The 22,509-nt window shown below is 50.5% G+C and overlaps 8 protein-coding genes across 12 annotated transcripts; 3 read left to right on the top strand and 5 right to left on the bottom strand.

The window, feature by feature from the left end:
- The first annotated feature begins 277 nt into the window (after positions 1 to 277).
- Positions 278 to 8,378, top strand: PPTG_02737. 2 transcript variants are annotated; one of them, XM_008893974.1, is made up of 3 exons: positions 278 to 6,412; positions 6,475 to 6,802; positions 6,864 to 8,378. In XM_008893974.1, exons 1-3 carry the CDS (start codon positions 375 to 377, stop codon positions 8,298 to 8,300), a joined length of 7,803 nt encoding a protein of 2,600 aa, XP_008892222.1. In that variant the 5' UTR covers positions 278 to 374; the 3' UTR covers positions 8,301 to 8,378. The 2 variants fall into 2 exon arrangements, with proteins under 2 accessions (XP_008892222.1, XP_008892223.1); XM_008893975.1 differs by having other exon boundaries at positions 278 to 6,802.
- Positions 8,259 to 9,472, bottom strand: PPTG_02736 (hypothetical protein). Its single transcript, XM_008893973.1, has one exon. It carries the CDS (start codon positions 9,350 to 9,352, stop codon positions 8,342 to 8,344), a length of 1,011 nt encoding a protein of 336 aa, XP_008892221.1. The 5' UTR covers positions 9,353 to 9,472; the 3' UTR covers positions 8,259 to 8,341.
- Positions 9,473 to 9,495: 23 nt separating this feature from the next.
- On the bottom strand, positions 9,496 to 10,956 carry PPTG_02735 (hypothetical protein). Its single transcript, XM_008893972.1, has one exon. The coding sequence runs from the start codon at positions 10,639 to 10,641 to the stop codon at positions 9,535 to 9,537; it is 1,107 nt and encodes a 368-aa protein (XP_008892220.1). The 5' UTR covers positions 10,642 to 10,956; the 3' UTR covers positions 9,496 to 9,534.
- A 132-nt stretch (positions 10,957 to 11,088) lies between these two features.
- Positions 11,089 to 13,576, top strand: PPTG_02734. Of its 2 annotated transcripts, XM_008893970.1 has the most exons (7): positions 11,089 to 11,756; positions 11,835 to 12,003; positions 12,067 to 12,161; positions 12,243 to 12,387; positions 12,465 to 12,670; positions 12,754 to 13,241; positions 13,305 to 13,576. In XM_008893970.1, exons 1-7 carry the CDS (start codon positions 11,124 to 11,126, stop codon positions 13,453 to 13,455), a joined length of 1,887 nt encoding a protein of 628 aa, XP_008892218.1. In that variant the 5' UTR covers positions 11,089 to 11,123; the 3' UTR covers positions 13,456 to 13,576. The 2 variants fall into 2 exon arrangements, with proteins under 2 accessions (XP_008892218.1, XP_008892219.1); XM_008893971.1 differs by having other exon boundaries at positions 12,465 to 13,241.
- On the bottom strand, positions 12,349 to 15,681 carry PPTG_02733. 2 transcript variants are annotated; one of them, XM_008893969.1, is made up of 3 exons: positions 15,569 to 15,681; positions 15,324 to 15,473; positions 12,349 to 15,242 (listed from the first exon to the last, which is right to left on the bottom strand). In XM_008893969.1, exons 2-3 carry the CDS (start codon positions 15,444 to 15,446, stop codon positions 13,677 to 13,679), a joined length of 1,689 nt encoding a protein of 562 aa, XP_008892217.1. In that variant the 5' UTR covers positions 15,447 to 15,473; positions 15,569 to 15,681; the 3' UTR covers positions 12,349 to 13,676. The 2 variants fall into 2 exon arrangements, with proteins under 2 accessions (XP_008892217.1, XP_008892216.1); XM_008893968.1 differs by having other exon boundaries at positions 15,324 to 15,681.
- Positions 15,682 to 15,690: 9 nt separating this feature from the next.
- On the bottom strand, positions 15,691 to 17,721 carry PPTG_02732. 2 transcript variants are annotated; one of them, XM_008893966.1, is made up of 7 exons: positions 17,474 to 17,721; positions 17,222 to 17,354; positions 17,073 to 17,153; positions 16,785 to 16,997; positions 16,478 to 16,711; positions 16,223 to 16,402; positions 15,691 to 16,153 (listed from the first exon to the last, which is right to left on the bottom strand). In XM_008893966.1, the coding sequence occupies exons 1-7, from the start codon at positions 17,536 to 17,538 to the stop codon at positions 15,818 to 15,820; spliced, it is 1,242 nt and encodes a 413-aa protein (XP_008892214.1). In that variant the 5' UTR covers positions 17,539 to 17,721; the 3' UTR covers positions 15,691 to 15,817. The 2 variants fall into 2 exon arrangements, with proteins under 2 accessions (XP_008892214.1, XP_008892215.1); XM_008893967.1 differs by having other exon boundaries at positions 17,222 to 17,721.
- PPTG_02731 (hypothetical protein) lies at positions 17,551 to 20,818 on the top strand. Its single transcript, XM_008893965.1, has 5 exons — positions 17,551 to 17,928; positions 17,990 to 18,185; positions 18,265 to 18,336; positions 18,408 to 18,623; positions 18,696 to 20,818. Exons 1-5 carry the CDS (start codon positions 17,636 to 17,638, stop codon positions 20,760 to 20,762), a joined length of 2,844 nt encoding a protein of 947 aa, XP_008892213.1. The 5' UTR covers positions 17,551 to 17,635; the 3' UTR covers positions 20,763 to 20,818.
- On the bottom strand, positions 20,746 to 22,461 carry PPTG_02730 (hypothetical protein). Its single transcript, XM_008893964.1, has one exon. It carries the CDS (start codon positions 22,326 to 22,328, stop codon positions 20,991 to 20,993), a length of 1,338 nt encoding a protein of 445 aa, XP_008892212.1. The 5' UTR covers positions 22,329 to 22,461; the 3' UTR covers positions 20,746 to 20,990.
- Between the last annotated feature and the right edge of the window lie 48 nt (positions 22,462 to 22,509).

Genomic DNA, 22,509 nt, shown 5'->3' with positions numbered 1-22,509 from the left:
TCTTGGCCTCTTGTCTGTTCTTGGGTTGCGAGGGCATGGTGAAATTAGTAAATGACGGCACCTTAGTACGTGTAGGTAGGCACTGCAATACATTATGTTCATCCTGAGCCTTTCATTTGCTGTAATGCAGCAACTTGCACATGCATGGCATTTCCTGCGAGATGACCAATTCCCGCCAAATTTAAATTAATTCAGTACGCGTCCTGTCTAGTGCTGCCCATCTCTTCGCGTCTGACCACTGACTGCACGAGGAATATCAACGACTGCAGTTGTGGATTTGCCGTGGAAATCTGTACGTAAAATCGATTTTGTGGGGTTTCTAGTAGGGGGCTTGTATTTGGGTAATCCCGTTCGAGCAGCTACGTCTGTTCAACATGGAGGAACTGCGAGCGCTGCTGCGAGACGCCGAAGAGGCCCAGCTCCAGACGTTGCAGACAATAGCTGACGACTCGTCGCAGGTGTGTCGCCTGAAGGACCCCGTGCTGCTACTACTGGACGTGCTGGGCCAATGCGAGACGCAGGAGACGCGGGTCGAGACTCTTCAAGTGCTGCGTCGCTTGTTCGCGGTGTGTTCCGTCCACTTCTACGATGCCCAGGCCTTCTTGGAGGTGCCAGTGGGTGCTGAAAGGGGTCAGGACGTCATCAAGAGAGGGAATATCGTACTTAAATCGTTATTAGCTACACTACTGACAATCAGCGCCCAAAATGAAGTCGACGAGGAAACAGCCCAAGCGCTGGTGGACATGGTGCGTTCTCTGTGTCTGCATTCCATGAGCTCTACAGATGTGGTGGCCTTGTTCGATTTTTTACGACAGGGCCAATCGCCAGCTCGTCGGTGGATCTTGAAGATGCAGAAGAACCTGGTGGAAATGGATACTATTCCTCGTGCCATATTCACCATGAGAGGACCCAATGCTGGGCTGATTGTGCCGTCCGACCAGTCATTATTCACGAGGAGAGGTTATTCTTTCAGCTTTGGTATTCATCTGGATACTACTACAAAGGGTGTAGCGCTCTACAGCTTCCGAGGACACAATGGACAAGGTGTATCGGCCATGCTGGATGGTAAAACGTTGGTAGTAAAGATGGTTGCAGGACAGGGAGTTGTCCAACATGTTGAGGTGCCGTTTGCAGACTACGTTGAGAAGATGGAAAGGGAATGGGTACATTTGTGCATTGTGCACACCAAGAAGATGGTGTTTAAAGACAAACTGACGGTGTACGTGGACGGTAAGAGTGTGTTTAACGGAAATCTAGGATACCCGGATCCGCTGATGATGGTGGACGGACGAAATACTATTGGAATTGAACCTCTAGTGGATGGTCTGAAAGGAAAATTGTGGAGCCCCGCACTTTTCGGTGTTGCGCTCTCTGATACAGAAGTGCAAAAGCTGCATTGGCTAACCCACTGGAAGAATGATTTAAACTCGGCCGCGGCTGAAAATGCAGGGCTCTCAGATAAATCCAAATTTTGCTTTTGTTATGACGCGCGGAGCTGCTACTTGAGCAAGCGCATTTGCTTTGATGTCAGTGGAAATGACTGTCACGGATCGCTGGGTCCTGGAACAAGTGCGTATGTCACTCAAAGTTTCGTTCATGCACTGGATTCCGTGGGTGGCTGTGCCTGTTTTCTTCTGCTTTTACTGGACCAGATCCCCGAGATGGCAGACTTCCACCCTACTCACGAATTCGGAATGGGCGAAATCTCGGATCTTCTAGCATTTGTCGGTGCGGGACTTCGTCAGAGCACGGTCTGCCGTTCTCACTTCGTTCGTCTGCATGGCGTGAAGGTGGTGGAGTTTATTTTACAAACGATTTCTCCGAGCTATTTGTCGGTTTCTTTACTGGATGGCGTGGTTTCTATCTTAGAAGCCATTACGGAATGTTTGGAAAGTGATGAAGAGATTGTGGAGTATATCTACCGCCTGCTCTTCTTCAACACGAGCTGGTTTCTTTCACCGTTTGAATCACAAATGAAGCTTTTGGGTGGAATTCTTCCAAAATATTTGCAAATTCTTCAAAAAGCGAGCTTAAGAGAACAAGGCCGTTTATCTGACACCGGATCGCCTCCGTCCGGAAAGCTTGTGGTATCACGCGCAGCATCATTGTCTGAGTTTTCTCGCTCCCTGGATGCCAAGGACCAAGTAGACGTGAGCTTTTTCTGCCGCTTAATCTCTCAGGTATACACACCAGGCTCTTCATCGGACAAAGAGGGTATTGCGAGTGGTCAGATGGACGCGGCGCAATTGGCAAAATTACGCGAGCTAGTTCTTCATAACTTAATTGATCTCCTGCTCTTCCCTCCAGTGCAGGACTCAGCGGCTGATCAATGGTGTCAGCTTATCGCTTACATTTTTCGACAGTGTGAAGAAAGTTCATCAATAAAACGTTCTTGTGATGCGAACAATGGGGGCATCGAAGAGATCTTACAATACCTGACGCAAAATCTGGCGTCGACGGAGCTTCGCAAAGGTGCCTTCGGTCTGCCATCTCGCCAACTGCAATTGACAACGAATATTTTCAAGCTTTCGAAAGGGACAGTGCGTGTTTTGTGGAGACCAATGCTGTCAACGAACTACAACGTCCGCTTGGCTGCACTACGGTTGTTCGAGTTATACACATCTGAGAAGGTTTTATTGCACAAAAGCGACATGCTTATGCTGTACTCGTCGTTTCAAGCTCACACACTCACTGCCGATGTCGCTGATCTTCTGCTGGATATTGTTGTTGGACGGAAGCGCCAACCACAAGGCATCTTAAAGTCTTCGGCGGAGGTGCGTACGGGTAGCTTCGCACGGATGACTTTTATTCCGCTCGTGTTGCTGGGTCTGATTCATAGCGGAAGTTTCGATGTTCAAGCTCAAGTTCTCGCGGAAATTAGGGTCCAACTAGCCTCTCCTACAATGGGAGACAGCGTAAAAGAAGCGATTCGGTCGTGGCCATCATGGATGAGTCGGCTACGATCTCTCACGCTTGGGGCGTCCATTGCAGCAGCGTCGAACATGAGTCATGACATTGAAACAACACGAGAGAGGAGTTTGACGCAATCAGAGAAACTCAACGAGGCATGTGGACTTCTCAGTGCTGAGTCAACCTCTGCTTTCTCAAAGCTTGAAGCAGTCCAAATAATTGCGATCTCAGGGGATGTGTCAGCCTGTGACTTTGCATTGAGCTTGATACAAAACCGCAGCCAAAACGATATCGTGATCAGCGCCATTGTCGATATGGTCATTCAAAATTATCCGCAGCGCTGGTGTGAACTTGTTTGCAAGCTTGCCAACCAGATGATTGTGGATATCGTTGTCTACTGCATCCTCCACGTGAAAAATGGGTGGATGCACTTCCTCGAGTTTTATTTCGGCCATTGTCGAACGCCCTCCGTTCTCTGTAGCTTGACAGCTGTAATCTGCGAGAATGTTGTGCGTCAAGCAAACCAAAAACACTCGGTGCCTCAGGCTGAGATCATTCGGGAGAATCTCTGTCAAGTCGCCGCGGTTGTCTCCCTGAGCTCACTGGTGGCTACCAAAATGAGCGAAAAGCTAAACACTAACGATGTCATTCTTTCACCAGGTCAGCAGGCAATTCTTAGTCGCAAAGCACTTGAGCTTTGGCAGATCGTACTGCCTCATTTGAGTCGAATTAACTGGGATGGCCTTGTTGCCAACCTGGTCCAAAATGCTGACTATGGATCTGGAGTTACGCCCGAAGAAACAGAAATATTTACGTATCTCGTGGCTTCACGGTCACAATCAATGGTCTTGGCTTTGCAGGTGACTACTTGGTATGTGTCGATCGCTCAGACCAGCGGTACAAGTGATGTGGAACTAGTTCAAAAGTTCCATAGCGTACTCGAAGTGTTAAAACTCATCGCTTCGCTGCCAGTTGCGACAGCTTCTCACCGGTTTAGTGGGCCTCTGTCACCTTTGTCGGGATCATCCTCGCCTGGAGTAATGTCGCCACCGGGATCGGGATCGGCATTACCCGACATGGGGCTTTCGCTGCCGCTATCTGGAATAGCGGACTCTTCAAAATTCTTCACTGCGCTGCAGGGACAGGATGCAGCACCCGACAGAGAATTGGTTCACTTGTATACATTGGACGCCTGCTTCACGATTTTGGAAGGATCACTCGAAGGAAGCGACATTGAGACTGTCCGTTTGCTCGTCAAGATAATGGTGGCACTTGCTAATACGGCGTTACACATGCGTGATCCCAGCGCGAAGCCGGAGCTAACGAAAACGCTACAGATTATGTCGTCGACGGACTTGGTTTTTTACAGTGACTTATCTCAATTTCGCGAGCTGTTCATGTTGTGGAAGCTTCATCGTGAAAATCATCACAGTTGTTGTGACCCAGCAGTTATCCAAGGTTTTGTTGATCAAGAAAACGCCGATTTCATTCGACGATGGCTATACATCATGGAACACCATACCATGGAATTCAATCCGTACCTCATTCAGCAGCATGCCAGCTCCCAAGCGGAAATGCTAGGGAATGAACTCCAGCAGTGTGAAATTGTATGGAAGGAAATTGTAGATGAAGATGAGGCTGCTGAAGCTGCTCGAGCTAACGAGCAAGATACGACGAGCGAGTCACGTGTTGTTGAACTGAAACGTAGCACTGAGAAATTTGCGAGTAGTGTGCACAAACTCCTCGCTCATTCCAGTCAGGCAAGTAGGGCTTCACAAGTTGTAGAGGGTGAAACCTCTGCAAATGTGTCCGAGGAGGGCAAGACTCAACTTGCTGGTGATGGATTTATTCTCAAAATCGATTCGAGGGAGAACAACTTTCGTATGCGACTGCGCTTGAAGAAGGTGACTGAAGATTATCGCGTTCGAAGTTTAAGTTGCGAGTACGCCGCGTCGTCTCTTACAGATACAGAAAGTAAAGAGAGTGGAAAAAGAATAACTCGACGATTCCGTGGATCAATTGAAGGAGGCTTGGCCGATTTGGAGCATAGTTGGCGAAGTGATGCCGGATCAGATTACAGTGATTTCCTCGCCGACGCTCAGTTGCGAGCTGCAATAATTCGATCTCTATCCAACCCTGAAGAATATGAAAGCGCATATGGTGGAGTATCCGATGACGATGACCTGGACGCACAAGAAATGGACTTTTACGATGCTGATGACGATGAAGATTTATCTCAACTCTCAAGTGGCTCGCAGCAAAAAGAAATCGATGCTGATAGAAATTTGGCAAAAGTATCTCCGTCTGGTCAAGTTGAAGCGCTTGCTGATGATACAACGCATTGTTTAGCAACTCCAATTGCTATCCCTGAGTCGGCAGAAGCTTATTCATCCCCATCGCCTGTTGTAAAAGCTTCACCGCCTACTAGTGCGTTTTCGTTGGGTGCGTCTGTGTTGACTGTAGTTGGTGGGGTAGCGGATTATTTCCAGAAATCGGTGAAAGATGCCAAAGACGCCGTCGAATACGGTGTGGACTCTCTTTATACAACGAAGGATGTAGTGTCAGAAGAAGCACAGGTCTTGATGCAGGAGGTATCGACGTATATCGATAGCACTTCAGGGATGGCTGCGGAGAGCACAACTCCGGACGTTCCGTCATTGGAACTCACTCCGTCGTCTCTCAAAATGATGGAGACCAAGCTAACTTCTGGTAAGGTGGATGAAAGTACACCGAATCTGTTTCCAGGGCCGTCGAATACTAGAAATGTTCGACAAGGTCATGAAGGTGGGGCGAAACGTGCAAACACAACGTCGAAAGTTGACTTGCTAGTTAATACTCAGCTCGTGCGCCATCTTCACGTTGTGGAAGGCAAACTGATATTGTCCAATTCTTCTCTTCGGTTTATAGCTGAACGAGTGGTTGACGAACATGAGACTGTCGTTGTCGAGAAGAAGCCTGGGGTGCCTGTGGATAAAGCATGGAGGTTTCTCTTCAAACGTCGTCGATGGAAGATTGATGACATTGTGGGTATCTACCGTCGACGATATTTGCTGAAGCCGACGGCATTGGAGTTATTCATTCAATCCACAAGGAAAAACTTCTTTTTTAATCTGACGTCGGAGGATGTGGTACTTTTCCACGAGGCGCTTATGACGCGTAGGCCGCTTTTGCTGAAACGAGACCCGAATGTTCGAAGACTGCGTCATCCGAGCAGTTTGTTTCGTAATTCTCCTATGAGCACCCGCTGGATTCAGCACGAAATCTCCACTTTTGAGTATATCATGTGGCTGAATACGATCGCTGGCCGGACTTACAATGATCTCACGCAGTATCCTGTCTTCCCATGGATCATCTCCGACTATGAGTCGGCAACGCTGGATCTCAGCCGAAGAGGAGCTTACAGGGACTTATCCAAGCCAATGGGGGCGTTAGAACCAAGCCGTCTGAAGTTTTTTGTGGATCGCTACCATGCGTTTGAAGACCCAGACATCCCTAAGTTTATGCAAGTTTATTACCCTTTGTTATTTGTATTCATCGGCTTACGTAATGCTTTTTGAAATGTAGGTATGGGACCCACTACTCCAACATCGGCGCAGTGCTCTACTATCTCATCCGATTGGAACCTTTCACATCTTACGCACTGAGCATCCAGGGAGGCAAGTTTGATCATGCGGATCGCTTGTTTCATTCGGTTGCAGAGACCTGGAATAACTGCCTCACAGACTACACTGACTTGAAGGAGTTGACTCCTGAATGGTTTTACCTGCCGGAGTTCTTGGTGAACTGTAATGGTCTCGAACTGGGGACGCGACAAAACGGTGTGGATGTTAATGATGTTGTGCTCCCTCCTTGGGCACGCTCGCCAGAAGATTTTGTGGTGAAAAATCTTGTGGTACGTTACTCATCCGATAGATTGTCCCTGTTTCCGAGTCTAATGCCTTAATTCCCTCCAGGCCCTGGAAAGCGAGTACGTATCTGCCAACATTCATCATTGGGTCGACTTGGTGTTTGGTTGTAAACAGCGTGGAGCAGCGGCTGTAGAGGCTAACAACGTGTTCTTCTACCTCACTTACGAGGGCATGGTTGATGTCGATTCCATCACTGACCCGATTATCAAGTCGTCAATGCAGTCTCAAATTGCTCATTTCGGACAAACGCCCACCCAAGTGCTTCGGGAACCTCATCCCAAGCGCTGTTCTCTTGGAGCTGTAACGGGAAATCCCGCACCCCTGGAGAAATTGTCACCGCCGTCGTCTGAGCTCAACTGCACAGTGTTAAGCGTCCCTCATGAGGCCCCCATTGTACTGGTTAAACTGATTCCAGGCTCTTCACTCATTGCCTGTGTTGATAGCAATGGCATGTTCTCTTCTCACCGATTCGGACCCAAGCTGTCGAAATCGCAGCAGCCTTCTAGCAAGGCTAAAGGAGTGACGTCTAGTTCGAGTTCTGGTGGCGATCAATCGAGCGAATTCATCGAGCTTCAAGATCGCAAGAGCCGAAAAGTGCTTGGCGACAAGCGCTCCGTGTCTAACCAGCTGGATGTCTCCAACTCAATCGCTTTTCTTCACGGGGGTATGGTGATTTGCACCGTGGGTCATCATGACTTTTCTGCTCGTTTCCACTCGACAGCGGACGGCGCGCTACTGTATCGGTTGTTGCAGCACCAATCTGTAGTATCCTGTGTAAGCACTAGCAACTTGGGTACGATGCTAGCTCTTGGTTGTACCGATGGCACGATATCTGTATGGAAAGTGGCAAGCATGAACTCGACATTGCTGGACTCGTTCAAGATATTCCGAGGATCAAGAGTGAGCTCTAAACCTGTTCACGCCAACGATTACTCAGCTGACCAAGTGCTGCTGGGACACAATGCTCAGATTAACTGCGTGAGTGCATCTGACGAGTTAGGCGTCTGTGTTAGCGGATCTGCGTCCAATGAGTGCTTGGTACACGACCTGGAAGACGGCTCGATTCTCCATTCTTACGATGTACCTGGCCACCTCGAGCCTGGAGTGATTTCACTTGCTTTATCCAACGTGGGTCACGTCGTGCTGCAGTCTATGGGCACTGGGACTCCAATACTGTATTCATTTCACTTGAACGGCACGTTGATGGGTCAGCTCTCGCTGGGTGACCGTCCCATGACGTCGTTGAGTGTATGCGCACGCTACTCGAAGATGGTTGTAAGCAACAGCACGAAAGCACTGGTGATGAGTGCGCACACACTTGACGATCAACGTGTACTACTCGAGCAAGATACCTATGGCGAAATTTCTTCTCAAGGACTGGCACCTGATGAAATGCACGCAGTGTTTGGCGTTGGCAGCGGTAAGATCGTATGTCTCCCGCTTTTGCCACCGCAATCGCCACTGCACCGCACGGAAATATAGGAGGTATATCGAACATATATTGGTTTTTGAAAATCTATGGCTCATTCCTCCATCTCCACGTCTTGCTGTCCTACCGTCTCAGCGTCAACAGTTTCATCTTCACTTTCACTGTCCTGGTCCAGTTCAGGTGGGCGGTTGGCAATGGAGGTTTTAAGTTCATCGATAGTCTCGTTGACGCTCTCGAGCTGATCCTGCAGGTAGAAATCGTCACGTAGCTCCTTCTTGAGCTTCTTTAGCATCGTCTGGCACTTCTCGAAGAATTCGAGAGCATTGGGCAAGTCGTCCATTGCGCGGTAGCATGTTCCCACTAGGAACCAGAGCTCTGCGTTCTCGTCGTCCTCCTGCATCACTCCCTCCAGTACATCGCAGGCCTGTTCGTATCGCTCCACCTCGATGAGCATTTTGCCTGTGGCAGTTCGGAACTCCAGGGACGGCAAGCTGTCCTCATCGCAGCTCTCGTTGAGGCGACGATATGTCTCCTCCAGCAGGCCGTCGGCCGCCTCCTTGTTCTGCTGCACGAGCCGTAAGTTAGCTAGCGCCTGTGTGGGCTCGGGCAAACCGACGTCATACTTCATGGCCTCCTGGAAATACTTTTCGCAGCGGGTTTCAGCCTCCTCGTGGTCACACAGGTCTGTCATGTAGAGCTCCCCAAGCGAGCAGAAGGCGTCACAAATCTGCTTCTTGATGGTAAGCGCCTCAGATGTGTTGGGATCCACATGCTGCTGTAGTTCCTGCTGTAGGAACTTGATACCTTGCGTCGTGTAGCGCTCGGCGTCTTCGCCTGTGGCCAGTTGTGATAAGTAGAAATATTTGGCCGGGTTCTGAGCTGGCGCTAGCTGTACACTCTGCTGGAAAGCCGATAACGCACGCTCCGGGTTGTCCAGCTCCGTGCTCAGCTCACCGATCGAATCCAACAGTGACGTGTTGGCTGGCTCCTGCAGCAGTGCCTTCTCAAAGAACTGCACAGCCAACTCCGGTTGACATTGGTCCACGAGCGCTTCTGCCTTGGCCACCAGCTCGGCCACCGTGTACTGCGCGTTGCCTCGAGCCATGTCTGTCAAGTGGCTTCAGTCACCAAGTGATTGACTGTCCGCCAACAGCTCACATAGGCCGTTCCGTAGGCAAGTATATGACGGATAGTAGTGCGACTGAAAAATCACCGTAGAAGCACTTTATCTAAAAAAAAAATTCTTGCACGGCAAATGGCAAAATACGTTTTTTATACACTGGAAATCTACCTCCTGTCTCGTCGGGTTGCATATTTATCTCTACGACTGATGCGTTGCAGCTGAAGCGACTCTCGATGTCTCTGATGCCGGTGTTGCTGCGAAGATGGTCTATGTCGCTGTGACGTTCGTCGCTGTGAGTGATTTTTCCTGCTTGAGTTGGTCTGGTACTCCTCCATCGAGTCTTCCTCGTACAGCACAACCGGTGTGGTACCTCGCCGATAACGACCTCGATCCGAAATATCGTCTAGAGGCGCATTGTTGCGATGACTGCGCTGGCTATTGGGCTCCAGTGGGGTATTATAACGACGTCCTCGCTTTGTGTTGGGGCCAAACGGGTAGGCGTCGACGGTGAGTCGGTGGTCTAGCGAAGTCGTGTTGTTGTCCGATAGAATGGCAGTGCCGCTAAGTGAGTTCTCCAATCCGCTCATGTTGGGCGAGTACTGGTACTGGCCTTCGACCCATAAGTCCGGCGTAATATCCGTGTCCAACATGCTAAGCTGTGGGGCAGGCTGATGAGGCAGTGAACCCACGATGAAAGGCTCATCATGGTTGCTCGGGTCTTCTGAGTACGCTCGTCGCCGATTCCTCCGGCCATACATTACCACGGCACATATTGCCGCGATGGCGATTATGGCCAGAACAGAAGCCACGATCACAAGCGTGGTCGAACTCGAACCTGTACCTATGACTCCCACGCTGTCACCGGAGCTGCTATCGTCGCTCGAACCTGTCGGGAGATTGTCGACCACGGAGCTGTTTCCTGCCATCGAACCGCTGCCGGAAGAACTGCTGGATGAAGATTCCGTAGACTTCGGTGCAGTGTCATTGACAGGGATGATAAGAATCTCCTCCGTGGACCCGGACCCTTCGTAGATAATGTGCACTGTGCTGTCGTTGGGCAGAATATCTGACCAGTCCATGCTGTCGTTCGCTTTGACATGGCCCACGCCGCTGTCATCGACATAGCTGGTCGCGTTTGAGAGAAACGACATGTCCACCGTCCTGAGTGAGCCCGACCCAGCACCTATGCTGTCGTTGTCACCGTCAGCGACTTCCTGTACTCGTCGTAGAGTGTTAGAGGGACTTCCTGCATTAACACCCTGGGTCGTCATGGTGGTCGACCCCCTGGCTGGTGCGAGTGTGCTGCTTCGACCAGCCGATTCCAGCGCAGATAGATCTATGAGCTCATGAGCTGCGAGAACACCTGTAGAGGCAGTTCAAAGCCCTCCACGCCCTCCCTGATGTGACCCATTGGGGATTACGAAAGTACAAGTTGGTGCCTGTAAAGTACAAAGCCAGCTCCATGGGCCTGGGCGGCCCAGACTGGGTCTCGGTACTAGGGCCCATTTTGAGCGTTCAGTCCTTACAAAGCAGATGTTCGGGAAGAGCAGATCGGAATCTCTTCGAGATCGGTAATATGTAGGCTTAGATGCTATAATTGTACTTTCGAAATTAATTAAACCCAAAAAATAATAATGTGTTGAAAAGGTGCGAAATATCCTGTGGTCCACATGAATCATCGAAAGATCATATGTGGACCACACTGTCTTCAGTGTTTTGAAATTCAAACCATACTCTCCTTCTTGCTACGTCAATGATGCGGCGCACGACGCTCGGTCCCGTGTCGTCCTCGCAGCTCAACGCGCGTTCCTCCGCGCTGCGCCACCCGTCCACACGTGTGTCTGTGCCTAGCAAAAGCACAGCGGCGATGGAGCGCCAGTCCATCGGCATCGCGTCCCGCCGCGTTTCCACTGCCGCGGGTACCGTTAGGAGACCCCCCATCGGCCCTCGGGCTTCCATGAACGCGCGTCAGTCTGTGGGAGCCAATCGCCGCAACAGCACTTACAGCTCACGCGCTTCCGTATCAGGACGCGGGGGTACGCGTGTAGTGGACCCACGCCCTGTGACCGATCGCTCGTTCCAGAACAGCTGCGTGCAAACGCTCGTCGAGTTCTTGAGTGAGCACATGTACGACCAGGCGATTCCACCGGCACTAGCGCGGCGTGGACCGTCCAAGAATGACTTCAAGAACATGATCCTCTTTTTATTCAAGCAGGTGGATCCTACCTTTGAGTTCGGCCCCAAATTCGAGGAGGACGTCGTGCAGCAGTTGCGTGACCTGCGGTACCCCGTCTCCATCAGCAAGACGTCATTGGCGGCAGTGGGTACACCTCATACGTGGCCTATGCTGCTGATGGCCATGTCTTGGCTAATTGAGCTGCTCAGTGTACGTGTAGAGCTGGAACGATAGTAGTGCTCCGTTATTGGATACTGATGTTATTTTCCGCGTTTTAATTGCAATTAGTATGATGAAGCTATCCAGCAGGCGAACGATGCGGAGCAGGACGCAGAGAATGACGAGGAAAACGGAGACAAGCCGTTCTTCAAGTATTTGGATGCCTCTTACCATGTCTTCCTCGCTGGAGAAGACGACAAGTTCGAAGCCTTGGAGAAACAAGAGCGAGAGAAACTTAGTACGATCTGTTTGTCGTAGTCGTTGAGGGTTCGTATGCTGACTTGGATCCCGCGTGTTACAGTCGCACGAAACGAGGTGGTGAAACAAGAAACAAGCGAACTGGAGCAGCAGCGCGAAGAGTTGAAAAGGCGTATTGAGAAGGCTAAAAGGGACAAGGTACGTCAACCTTATTTCGTGTCTATTCTCTGCAGTGATGAAGACTGACCTAACTGATTTCACTGTCACATGCACTTGCAGAATACCTTGGCTGAGCTCAATTCGAAGAAAAATGACTGCGAGAGCGACCTGTTCAAATTCAGGAAATTAGTTAAAGACTGTGAGAAAGCAAAAATCAAGTTGGAAAAGAAGCTCGAATCCCTCGTCAGTGTCCAGCAGTCCTGCGGTAAGAAGTTGTGTATATTCAAACCACCTATTGTATTTTCAAAGAACAACCATATTGGTTGTGGTTGAATTTTGCAGATGAAGAGCTTGCTGCCCGCCAGGAAGAAATCAAGAGACTACAAACCCGTATAAACAACCAGGAGTTGTCTGCGCACGATATCGAGCAAATAGGCATTGAGAGAGCGAGGCTGACAGAGCAACTCCACCAAGCGTTTGCTCAACAAGACGAACTTCAGAAACGAATCAAAAATGACGAGAATCGCGCTGCAGAGATTCGAGACGATGTACGGTTGCTGTGTGGGAATGCGGTAAAAAAAAAACCATGTCCTCTAACGCTTATTCATGGTATATACGATTCTTTGGTCAGCTTGACGCCCAGATTCACAAGTATATGGTTACTTGCAAGCAACTGAAGATGATTCCGATGACCGCGAAGAACTCTTTCAACTTCGATTTTGCTCTCGAATTGGATTCAAGTCTAGAGGAACTAACGGCGGTTCAAAAGTTGACGCATCATCTGAAGACGGGAATTCGCCAAGCAGCCATGCACCTTAAACAAAACCGAATCGCGCGCGCCAACAAAGGTCTGGACACCGCGCTTGAGCTGGATGAGGAATTGCAGAAATGTGAAAACCAGCTGAACGTCGAGATTGAAAGTGAGAAGTTCTGGGAATCAAAAGCGAAAAAATACGCCGAGCAGATGCTCAAAGAGCGTGAAAAGAGAGCTGAAGTTTTTCGACGGAAGACGACCGCAACAGAAGAAGTCGAGAAAAAGATTACACAAATCTCCAATGGAGACAACCTTGCTGAAGAAGAGGCCATGAGCCGCCAACATTTGCTGGACGTGAGGAAAACGTGAGTGCTGAACGTTTGACTTGTGATCGATCTTGAACTCTGACGGTGTTGTGTATAATGCAGGTCGGTGGAAATGACGGAGGGCTATCAGGCTTTAATTGATAAGAACCAAAGAGCTGTCACGCATGCTCTCATGGCATGCACAAACCACAAGGAAATGGTTGACCAAGCTATTTTGTCCCTGGAAACAGAGGTAAACAAGGTGGAGCTTTGATGTGATACTACTGTAAACTCGCGATGTCCACGTTCTGGTAACTTTAGCCATCCAAGCCACAGCTTACTGGAAGCATGCAAATATTGTAGGAGTAACGAAGAAAATGATTTTATCATGCAGACTCGCTGTTGCCTCTCTTCATGTCTAAGACTTACGACCCGCCGGCCTAGAATGCTCCTTCAATATCTGATGTGGTCGCTCGAGTCTGCTATCAACGCGCTCTACGCATCCAGCGATGTCGTGCGCAATACAAACTGATCGAAGCGCTCCTGCAGTTTCTGACGCTGAGCCATGCGCCGCCGCACGAGACTCGAGCGATTCTGCTTCCAGAAGCGGATTTCGTCTTCAGGGATGCCGTGGTTCTCGTCGTCTGTGTCCACATCGAGCTCCGGCAACGATGACGTAAATTGGTTAGATGCATCCCAGCCCATCGATGACAGCAGTTGCCACTCCATGCGCTCGTCATACGTCAAATTCCCACGCAGGCACGGTTCGTCACATGTCGAGTCGCACTGATGCGATCCCATGGGATCCAAAGATCTACTGGAATTGTTGAGATCGTCGTCATCGCCTTGGCTACTGATAGAGTTGGTCGAAGATAGAGATGCAACGGTTTTACTGCTGTCAGAGTGCTTGCGCGATTTCGTCTGCTTTGGCTTTTGCTTCTCGGCTTGCTGACTTTTCTCTGATTCTGACCGATCCGCTTGCTTCTGTTTCGATGCTGTTTTGCGCTTCTTCTTCTTCTCTTTTCGTTTCTCTTTCTTCTTTGCTAGTCTTCGAGATTCGTCATCTTCCTCTGCCAGCAGTTGTTCCATCATCTCCTCGCCATGCAGCGCCTCCACTGCCTCGTCGAAGTTACGGCGCAATGTAGACACGGCACAATGCACCAACAACTCCTCCGCACGCTTTTCTGACCGAGACTTCGTCCACAGGTTCTGCATCTTGTCCCAAATTACCATTCCCAAACATATAAGAACTTCGTCCTGTGCTTCGGCGATTGTACGTGCGTGACGATCTCCCCAGTCGCCGACAACCTCCTGGTCTGCTCGAGACATCAGCTGCGACATAAACTCAATATTACAAGGCACAATGATCTGGTTGGTAGCGCGAGAAAACGCGAGCTCGTCGAACAAATACGATGTGTAGTGCAGATCGTCCCCATAGTCGCTGTGCTCGTGATGCTTTTCCGAGCACTCGAAGCCTCCGCAATCCTCGCAGTCGTCCTCGCTACAACTCGATCCGATGAGCAGATCATATGCTTCTAACACCTTCTCCTTGCACCGGCAGCAAAAGCGATGACGACGCAGGTAGCTCTCCAGATCGGTCAAAAACTGATCCGAATCAATATGCGAGAGATGTCGCTGGTGATCCTCTGGGAGCTTATGCCACAGCGCCTCGAACGCAGCAGGACGCGGACGGCCTCGAACGCGCTGTGAGTGCAGCTGACATCTTGCTCGCGATGTGCCTGCTTTGCTGTTAGGCTTGGTCGGTTTAACCAGCGTGGAGCTGGCCCATCGGTCTTGGTGGTAAAACAGAGAGAACGACGTGTCTGGGCTGTTGAGATACGATTCATTCAGTCGGAAGTGGTTGTCCTTGTCGAAGCACAAGCCCGACCGACTGACGATCTGCGGGACGCGGACGATGCCGTCCACCAGCTTGTAGTACAGCGCCTCGGCACTGTTCCGACAGCCCGGACACGGCAGCAAGTCGGTGGCTGTCTGCAGGAACTGGTTCACGTCTCCTCGAAGCGCTGCAACACGCTCGCGGTCCGTCAGCAACAGCCATCGCTACCACAATTACACAAGCACAAGCACGTCGTCGTTAGCTGCTGCAGCCTCGTCTCCTTTCGTCTGGTGGACCTCGCTCACCTTGCGGAATTCGCGCGTCTCCGCGGCGCTGGGCTGGCACTGACAGCTTGAATTGGGGCTGCACTTGTCGTAGTGCTGTTTCGAGCCTGCGTCTGGGCTCGGCTCGCGGTCGCACCCCGCCATGGCGATCAACTCGGACGCGTTTCTAATCTGGCAACCATATAGAAACACCGTCAAGCGTTGAAAAAACGAATGAAAAATTGGTCGCAACAACACAAGAAGCACATGCAGCCAACAAAACGCACCTTGACAACGGAAGAGAACTGCCGGGTCTCGGCAACTCAGTTTCTGGCAGGCTCTGCGCTCAACTCGCTTTTTGCCGAAGGCGGGAGTTTGTATGAGGCCAGCTTGCTCTCTAAACTCATAGGGGAAGGGATGGGATATTTATGACCAATGGAAGACTATTGTGAACAGATGTCTTATTGGTGGAAATCCAAAGACCAGATGGATACGCAACCGCTGCAACCAGTGCAACATGGACACAGCTAAATAGTTTATTGCTGCTGCTCTTGTCGGGCTTGCAATGAAGCGGTGATGTCGCGCAGGCGAGCAACTTTTGCCTCTCGACTCAGGCGACACACCTTTTTCGGGAAGTTAGGCAAGTCTCTCCAGTTGAAGAAGTCGGGCACGTGCTTGAGCTCCGGAGTGTGCTTCATCACGGATGAATTCTTCGTGATAAAATACGGCAGCAGCGCCAAGTGGGCGAAGTCGTCCTCCATATGCCACGTCAAGTTGCGCTCCAGCATCACGTGCGACCGCCGCAGTACACGGATATCGCTGTGACTCAGTAGACGCTGCCTTGCCATCCGCTGCATCAGAGCCTCCGCTTTCTGCAGGTACAAGCCGAAGAGTTAGTAGATGGTCTTTACGAGCCTATGAGCTTATAATATATGGCATACCTTTGCGCCTTGAACTGGTCTGGCTTTTAGTCCAATGACGGGGTCAAGCAGCTTCGGTCCTTCAACAAGCGCTGCCGTCTCCGCTGTCTTCTTCTGCGTTTTGCTCGGCTTCGTCGCTTTGTTGTTCATTCCGATTACCTTCCGACAATTTGGTGCTCCGCATAGACACTCCGTGATCTCCTGATCATATCAAGGTAAATAGTCAGACACCATGTCATAAAATCAGACAAAACCATATCAGACGTCTCAACTTACCGCTTTGCTGAAAGACTCGAACTTGTAGTCGAACGTCAGCTCCTCGCCAGCAACGATATCGCGCAGAGCGAAAATGGCGCACCTTTCTTCGCCATTAACGTCCCATTTTTCTACTCCGCAATTGGGGTCGCAGCTATGGTTGATGAAGCGCGCCCACCCGCCCATGCGCGTAGCGTCAATGACTTCACCGCCACTTAACACCATCATGTAACGGTGCTTCTCATTATGGTAAAGCTGACAAGTACGAACTCCATTAGCTCAACGCAATGCCAATGCAGTATCGACTGATGGTAATGCAGGAACGCACCACTCGTCGCATATAGTACTCTTGTTCCGTCACGATCTCGCCCATATACTCGCCTACGAACGAGCCTGCCTTAATGTCCTCCAGTAACTTCATTCCGAGACCTTTTCTCCCGCAGTCTATGAGTTGTGTGGACGGCATGACCCCATGCTGTATTCTCATATTATCGCAACGATCGCTGCATTTGCAGAACCCCGGCTTGCATTCCACCAAAGCCTATGGGAAACGCATACAATATATGAGTCAATACAGCAACAACCTCCACGTCTGTAAACCAAAACACGAGCTTACAGCACGATTTAAGCAGCCGTCGAGACACCCCATTTCGCTCTCATTTGTCGGTGGCTTGCAAGAGCAAATGGACACTTCATCCTAGCACGCGTACACCGTCAATATATCGCGAAAAACAAAAATGGTCACATTGTAGACCCATCACGTACATCAGGCAGCGAGCGCTCTTTACGCTGGACGTAGACATTGTGCTTGATGATCTGGATCTCCGCCAGCGCCACTTCGATGGAGCGTGTCCCCGAGACGCGGCTAGCACGGAACGCCTGATCCCGGTCGCCGCCCCTGATATTCAAATGAGTATATCTCAGTATATTCTGCACCATTCTCGCTGAAATGGTGACGAATCGATAGAGTGTAGTCTGTAGTATAAGAAAACGAAGTAGTATAGCTAGTATACGTACAGCGAGCGCGCAGATACGTCGCCAGCCGCGTCCTCCTTCTTCTCCTCTTTGACGGTCTCATCCATTGCACTTCTGTTTTGTTTTATGAGGCCTACATCTTAATGATCATTGGACAAAAACAGATTGACTCATTCCGTATCATCAAGCGTCACTTTGAAGGCGATGGAGCTGCTCGCGGACGCAGCTTGGCAATGGCGCCCCAAGGCAACACTCACAGCTGCAGACACATGTGACAGTTGCACCGTGTTTGCGTTGCACTATAGTGACTGCTCAGTGCTCCGAGTGCGTTGGAATGATAATTCACCGACAAGCTCCAGATTTCTGGATTCTCAGACGGACTTAGAGCCGCAAGAGAGAGATCTGGAGCTGCATGGGCACGCCAAGCGCATCATATGCGTCAAGATACACCACAAAAATGAACCCCTTGCGACTATTTGCTCGGCATCTCGAGATTGGTATGCTCACAGGTCTGACATGTCGGAAACTGGTATTGGAGCTGACGGTGAGTTGGTGCAGTGTTATGGTGTGGCATATTGCAGGGAAATCTCGCGTAAAGCAATCCGTTTTGGTGGAGAGCCTGCCAGCAGAGCCGGGCTGGGTCACATTTGATGATACTGGTACTTTAGTGGCAGTGGCAAGTGAACGGGATGTTAAGATTTTCGTCATAGAGCGGAAGGAGGTGCTGGTCACTCTGGAAGGCCACCTGGCACGAGTAAGTAATTGTGATAGAAATCCGTTAGCTGCTTACAAGCAAAAAGTCATGAGGATTGCATATTTTGGAAATGGTGCAGGTAACGCGAGGCGAGTTTCACCCAATTCACCATCATTTGTTGATCACTGCCTCAGAAGATCGTACATTCAAGGTATACTCTACGTTAACAGCAGGAGAATTCAAGATGTTTCCAAAATAATCGTGGTTTGTCTGTGAGCGTAGATATGGGACCTTGCAGCGAGAGCACTGTGGTTTCAATCATCGGTGTTGTCAGCGTTTGCGATTCTATCCATCGCATTGAATCCTGTAAATGGTGACGCTGCCTTCGGTTTTGCGGACGGGTCTGTCAAGGTGTTTGAATTGCTGGATGGATACGCAAAAGAGCTCACTGCGTGTAACGTTGAAAACTACATACAAAAAATTTTGCGGCGAAAGCAGGTATCAGTGAAAAACGTTAGTGGCGTACACGAACAACTAATTTGACTGTTATGCCCTCGTAATACTCTGAAGGAAGAGGAAAGAGCGGCACACCGAGAGAAGCCTCAAGTCATTAGCTCCCTTCCACCGTGGGCACGCAGTGGGAATGCACAGAAGTCTACAACTGGCGCTGGCACGGGTGTTACCTACGGATCCGCCAATACTCTAGAGCAAGTCGACCCAAACGATGAAGACGAGATTAAAAGCGCAGTTTCTTGTCCAGTTTTGTCGATGAAGTACGTCTGTATGGATCACAACGTTTCCAGAATTTCGACTACCAAGGGGAAACAACGGAGTTTCAGTAGCAATCAGGATCGTGAGTTAGTCGACTCCAAGCAGTTTCTCGTTGTGGGTGTACCGGGCTATCTTCTCTGCGTGAATGCTTTCTCGTTCAAGATCGAAGTTATTCATGATTTTCAGCATTCTCTCGAGGGAGAACGACAGCTGTTCGATCCGATTTGCGTTGCGAAAGACTTTTGCTTTTATCATCCACCACGGACTGATACTCTGTACTGCGGTGTGATAAGTGCTTTCCAACCCTGCTTCACGATGCTGAGCACAGCAACAACGTCATGCAGTCCGAATAATGGAAATCAAGTTGAGGAAAATGCTGTGACTAACCACCAGATTTTACCTTGTCAAGAACGACCTGCATCCAGTGTCAACAATGAACGAGTGTCGGTAATCCCAAGAGGCCCGCCTCCTAGGGACAGTGTACTGAATATGCCACCGCTATCAGCAAAGAAGACACCACCTAAACGTTCAAAAAGCTCGGACAAAGCCGTCACATTTCATACGCGCATCAAGTCGTCTGGGTATGGTTTTTCAACTCCTTTCGACTCGAGACGAACACCACCAAAATTGCTTACTAAAGCTCGTAGGTCACTGACCGATAATCGAGCGAAGACTTCGAATTCATCGACATCGACAAGTTCTTACCTGAAGGAATATCCGACGAACTGTGGGCTGTTACAACATTATCAACCGAAACATGCGCTGCCACCAAAAGCATTGCATCAAGGTGCAATCCTACACATCGAATACTCAAGCGATGCTAAGTATCTTGCAACGAGTGGTAACGATCGGGTATCACAAGTGTGTAAGTTACCCTTTAGTCGATTTGGTGGTGAAGGCAATGTGCTTGTCGGACACGATCAAGCAGTACGTGCCATCCACTGGAGTCAGAACGATCGAATGCTAGTGACGGTAGGGAGTGACAAGACGAGTCGAGTATGGCTAGCTGACAGTGACACGTCCTCTCTTACACTGCAAGGAATCGCTCCACCTTCAGGTGTTGCCACTGCAGCAGCTGCGATGGGATCTATGTCCAGTGCTAAGAAAGCTTCAAGACAGGATATCGTGGAGGCACGATTCTTTTACATGGATAAGTTCCTGCTATCGGCATGCGGCAACATTGCACGATTGCATCAATTTAAGCTGGACGAAGTGTACGCTCGTGCTTCTAGTACCAACACAAAGCTTATGAAGAAGAAGAACGATGTTGAAGTCATCGAGAACCAGAGTCGAAAGAAACGGGTTGCTCAATGGAGTTTCGACGACATGCAAAGCGTGACCAGTCTCGCCTGTGTGAATGGAGCTTTCTTGTCGTCTGTAGCAGTAATTGCTGGAACAGACCGCTCGCTACGGGTCTTGGACGTCGGTGCCGGCGGTGGCGGCCGTACTGTGCGCATAATCCGCGACGCACACAGTCGTGCTGCACACACGGTCGCATTGGCTCGACCGACATGCTATGCGAGCCACCCCAGCAACTTCTACGATCTCTTACTAAGCAGCGCGCCGGACAACACGACACATTTGTGGGACATCCGAGCTGATAACTGCGTTATGCGCTTCTGCGAGCACGTTAATCGAGTGCACACACTGGGCGTTTCTTTTAGTCCTTGTATGCGCTACGTGGCCACAGGGTCGGAAGACAGAACCGCATACATTTACGATATTCGCACAGGTCGACGCCTTGTCAAGCTCAAGGGCCACACTGACGTGGTCACTAGCGTAGCGTTCAGTCCTCTCTACCCACAGCTAGCTACAGCTTCATACGATGGCGCTGTTCGATTCTATAGCCATGAGAAATCCAATTAAGTTTTACAAGATGAAACTGCGCGAATATATTTCAACACAAAATGCATTAGAACACATTGGAACCCATGCGCATTGCAATGCCCGCAGACATCTCGAGGCAGGCAGAAGCCGGCAAGGAAAGTTAGCTAGCTATAGCCACAACTCATGTCTCCTAGTTCAAAATCTACGGTCGAATTCTGCACTCAAATCCTCGAGAAGCCAACCACTTAGTCGAAAACGCAGCTAAGTTTACACGCGCACGGCGGGAGAGTTCACGAAAGAGCCTTCCTCCATGTCGGGGTCGTCGTTCTTGGCCTTAGAGCTGTCCATCAGGCCCTTGCGCTCCTTCGTGGCCTTCTCCTCCGGCTCCGTCTGCACGTCATCGTCTTCGACAGCGTGCTCGGCCTTGGCTCCGGCAATGGTACGCTCCAGATCCTTCTGTGCCTTGCGCTTACGCATAATGAAGACAACCAGAGCGACGATAATAGCGATAAGCGCCACTGTAGCAGAGCCGACAATAGCAACTTCCTCCTTATCGAACTCCTCAAGTCGAGACAAGAAGTCGGTCTGCACGGCTTCGGTCTCGGTGGTACCGTTGCTGGCGTGGATATGCTTCATGGGCTGAGCAAGGAACTTCTTACGCTGCGTGGGCGTCATGCACTCGGGCACCTCCTCCTGGATACGCAGCCAGTTGACAATTTCGCCTTCTTCACGGTGACCACACTCGGTCAGAAGCAGACGCTTGCCCTCGGGGATGAAGTTCAGAATGAATCGACCCTGGGTCTCGTCCTCGCCGTCTTTGGTGCAGTTGATGTAGGCCACAACGTGGTACGAGAAGCGTCCGTTCTCCTCGGCCTTCTGCTCCACAGCGTTCATGGTCATGTTGAAGGTGTCGCACACCTCCGTGTCGTTGTACGAGATGAAAGCGTACAGCGAAGCTTTGATGACGAGTAGCGGAGGGTCGTCGTACACACTCACCCAGCCATCCTCGTTACGCAGATCAATCTTATCAATTTCGGCGCTTCCTTCGGAGGAACCATCAATGATACCCTCGTTCTTGTTACCCTTGATCTTTTTGTCGTTGACACTATTGTCAGCGTCCGAAGTCTCCTCAGCCTCATCCGCGGTGGTCGTGGTGGTAGTGGTGGTGGTAGCCGCCTTGGTCGACTTGGTTGACTTGGCGGGGGCTTTGGTCTCCTCCTCTTCCTCAGCAGCAGCAGGGGCGGGCGTGGCCTTCTTTTTCTTCTTCTTGGGGGCGGACGTGGTCTTGGTCGCAGATTCATCTGCGGACTCCTTAGTAGACGAACTGATGACTCCATCCTCGCTGCCAGAAGTCTTAGATTTCTTTTTCTTCTTCTTCTTCGTGGGGGCCTTGGTGGCCACATCCTCATCTTCGTCCTCAGAAGCGGGCGCGGCTGCCAGCACACGCGTCTCGATCGACGGGTGGATCATGGAGGCGTCGAAAGCCGCCACGTTGTTCTCACTGTTCACGACCAAAGTGTTGGCCTCGGTCGAGGCTGGAAGCGAGAAGGCAGAGATCGCAGCCGCAGCCAGCAATGCTGCACGAAACACTCCCGAGATACGCATGATCAGCAGTACACGTCTCTCTGGCTAAAGCTTGCGGGTCCTGCTGGGCTCGAGGGAAATTCGAGATTGATGGGGCGGCAACGTGGGCGGCTGCGAGCCAAGCCAAGCAGTGTGCACGGCAACTACGTCTCCGCGTCCTGAATGGGCCAATCAACGCGCGGTATGGGAACTGAATTCAGGG

Source organism: Phytophthora parasitica (assembly GCF_000247585.1).
Source record: "Phytophthora parasitica INRA-310 unplaced genomic scaffold supercont2.2, whole genome shotgun sequence".
NCBI classification, from domain to species: domain Eukaryota; phylum Oomycota; class Peronosporomycetes; order Peronosporales; family Peronosporaceae; genus Phytophthora; species Phytophthora nicotianae.
This window is presented reverse-complemented; position numbering and strand designations above follow the sequence as displayed.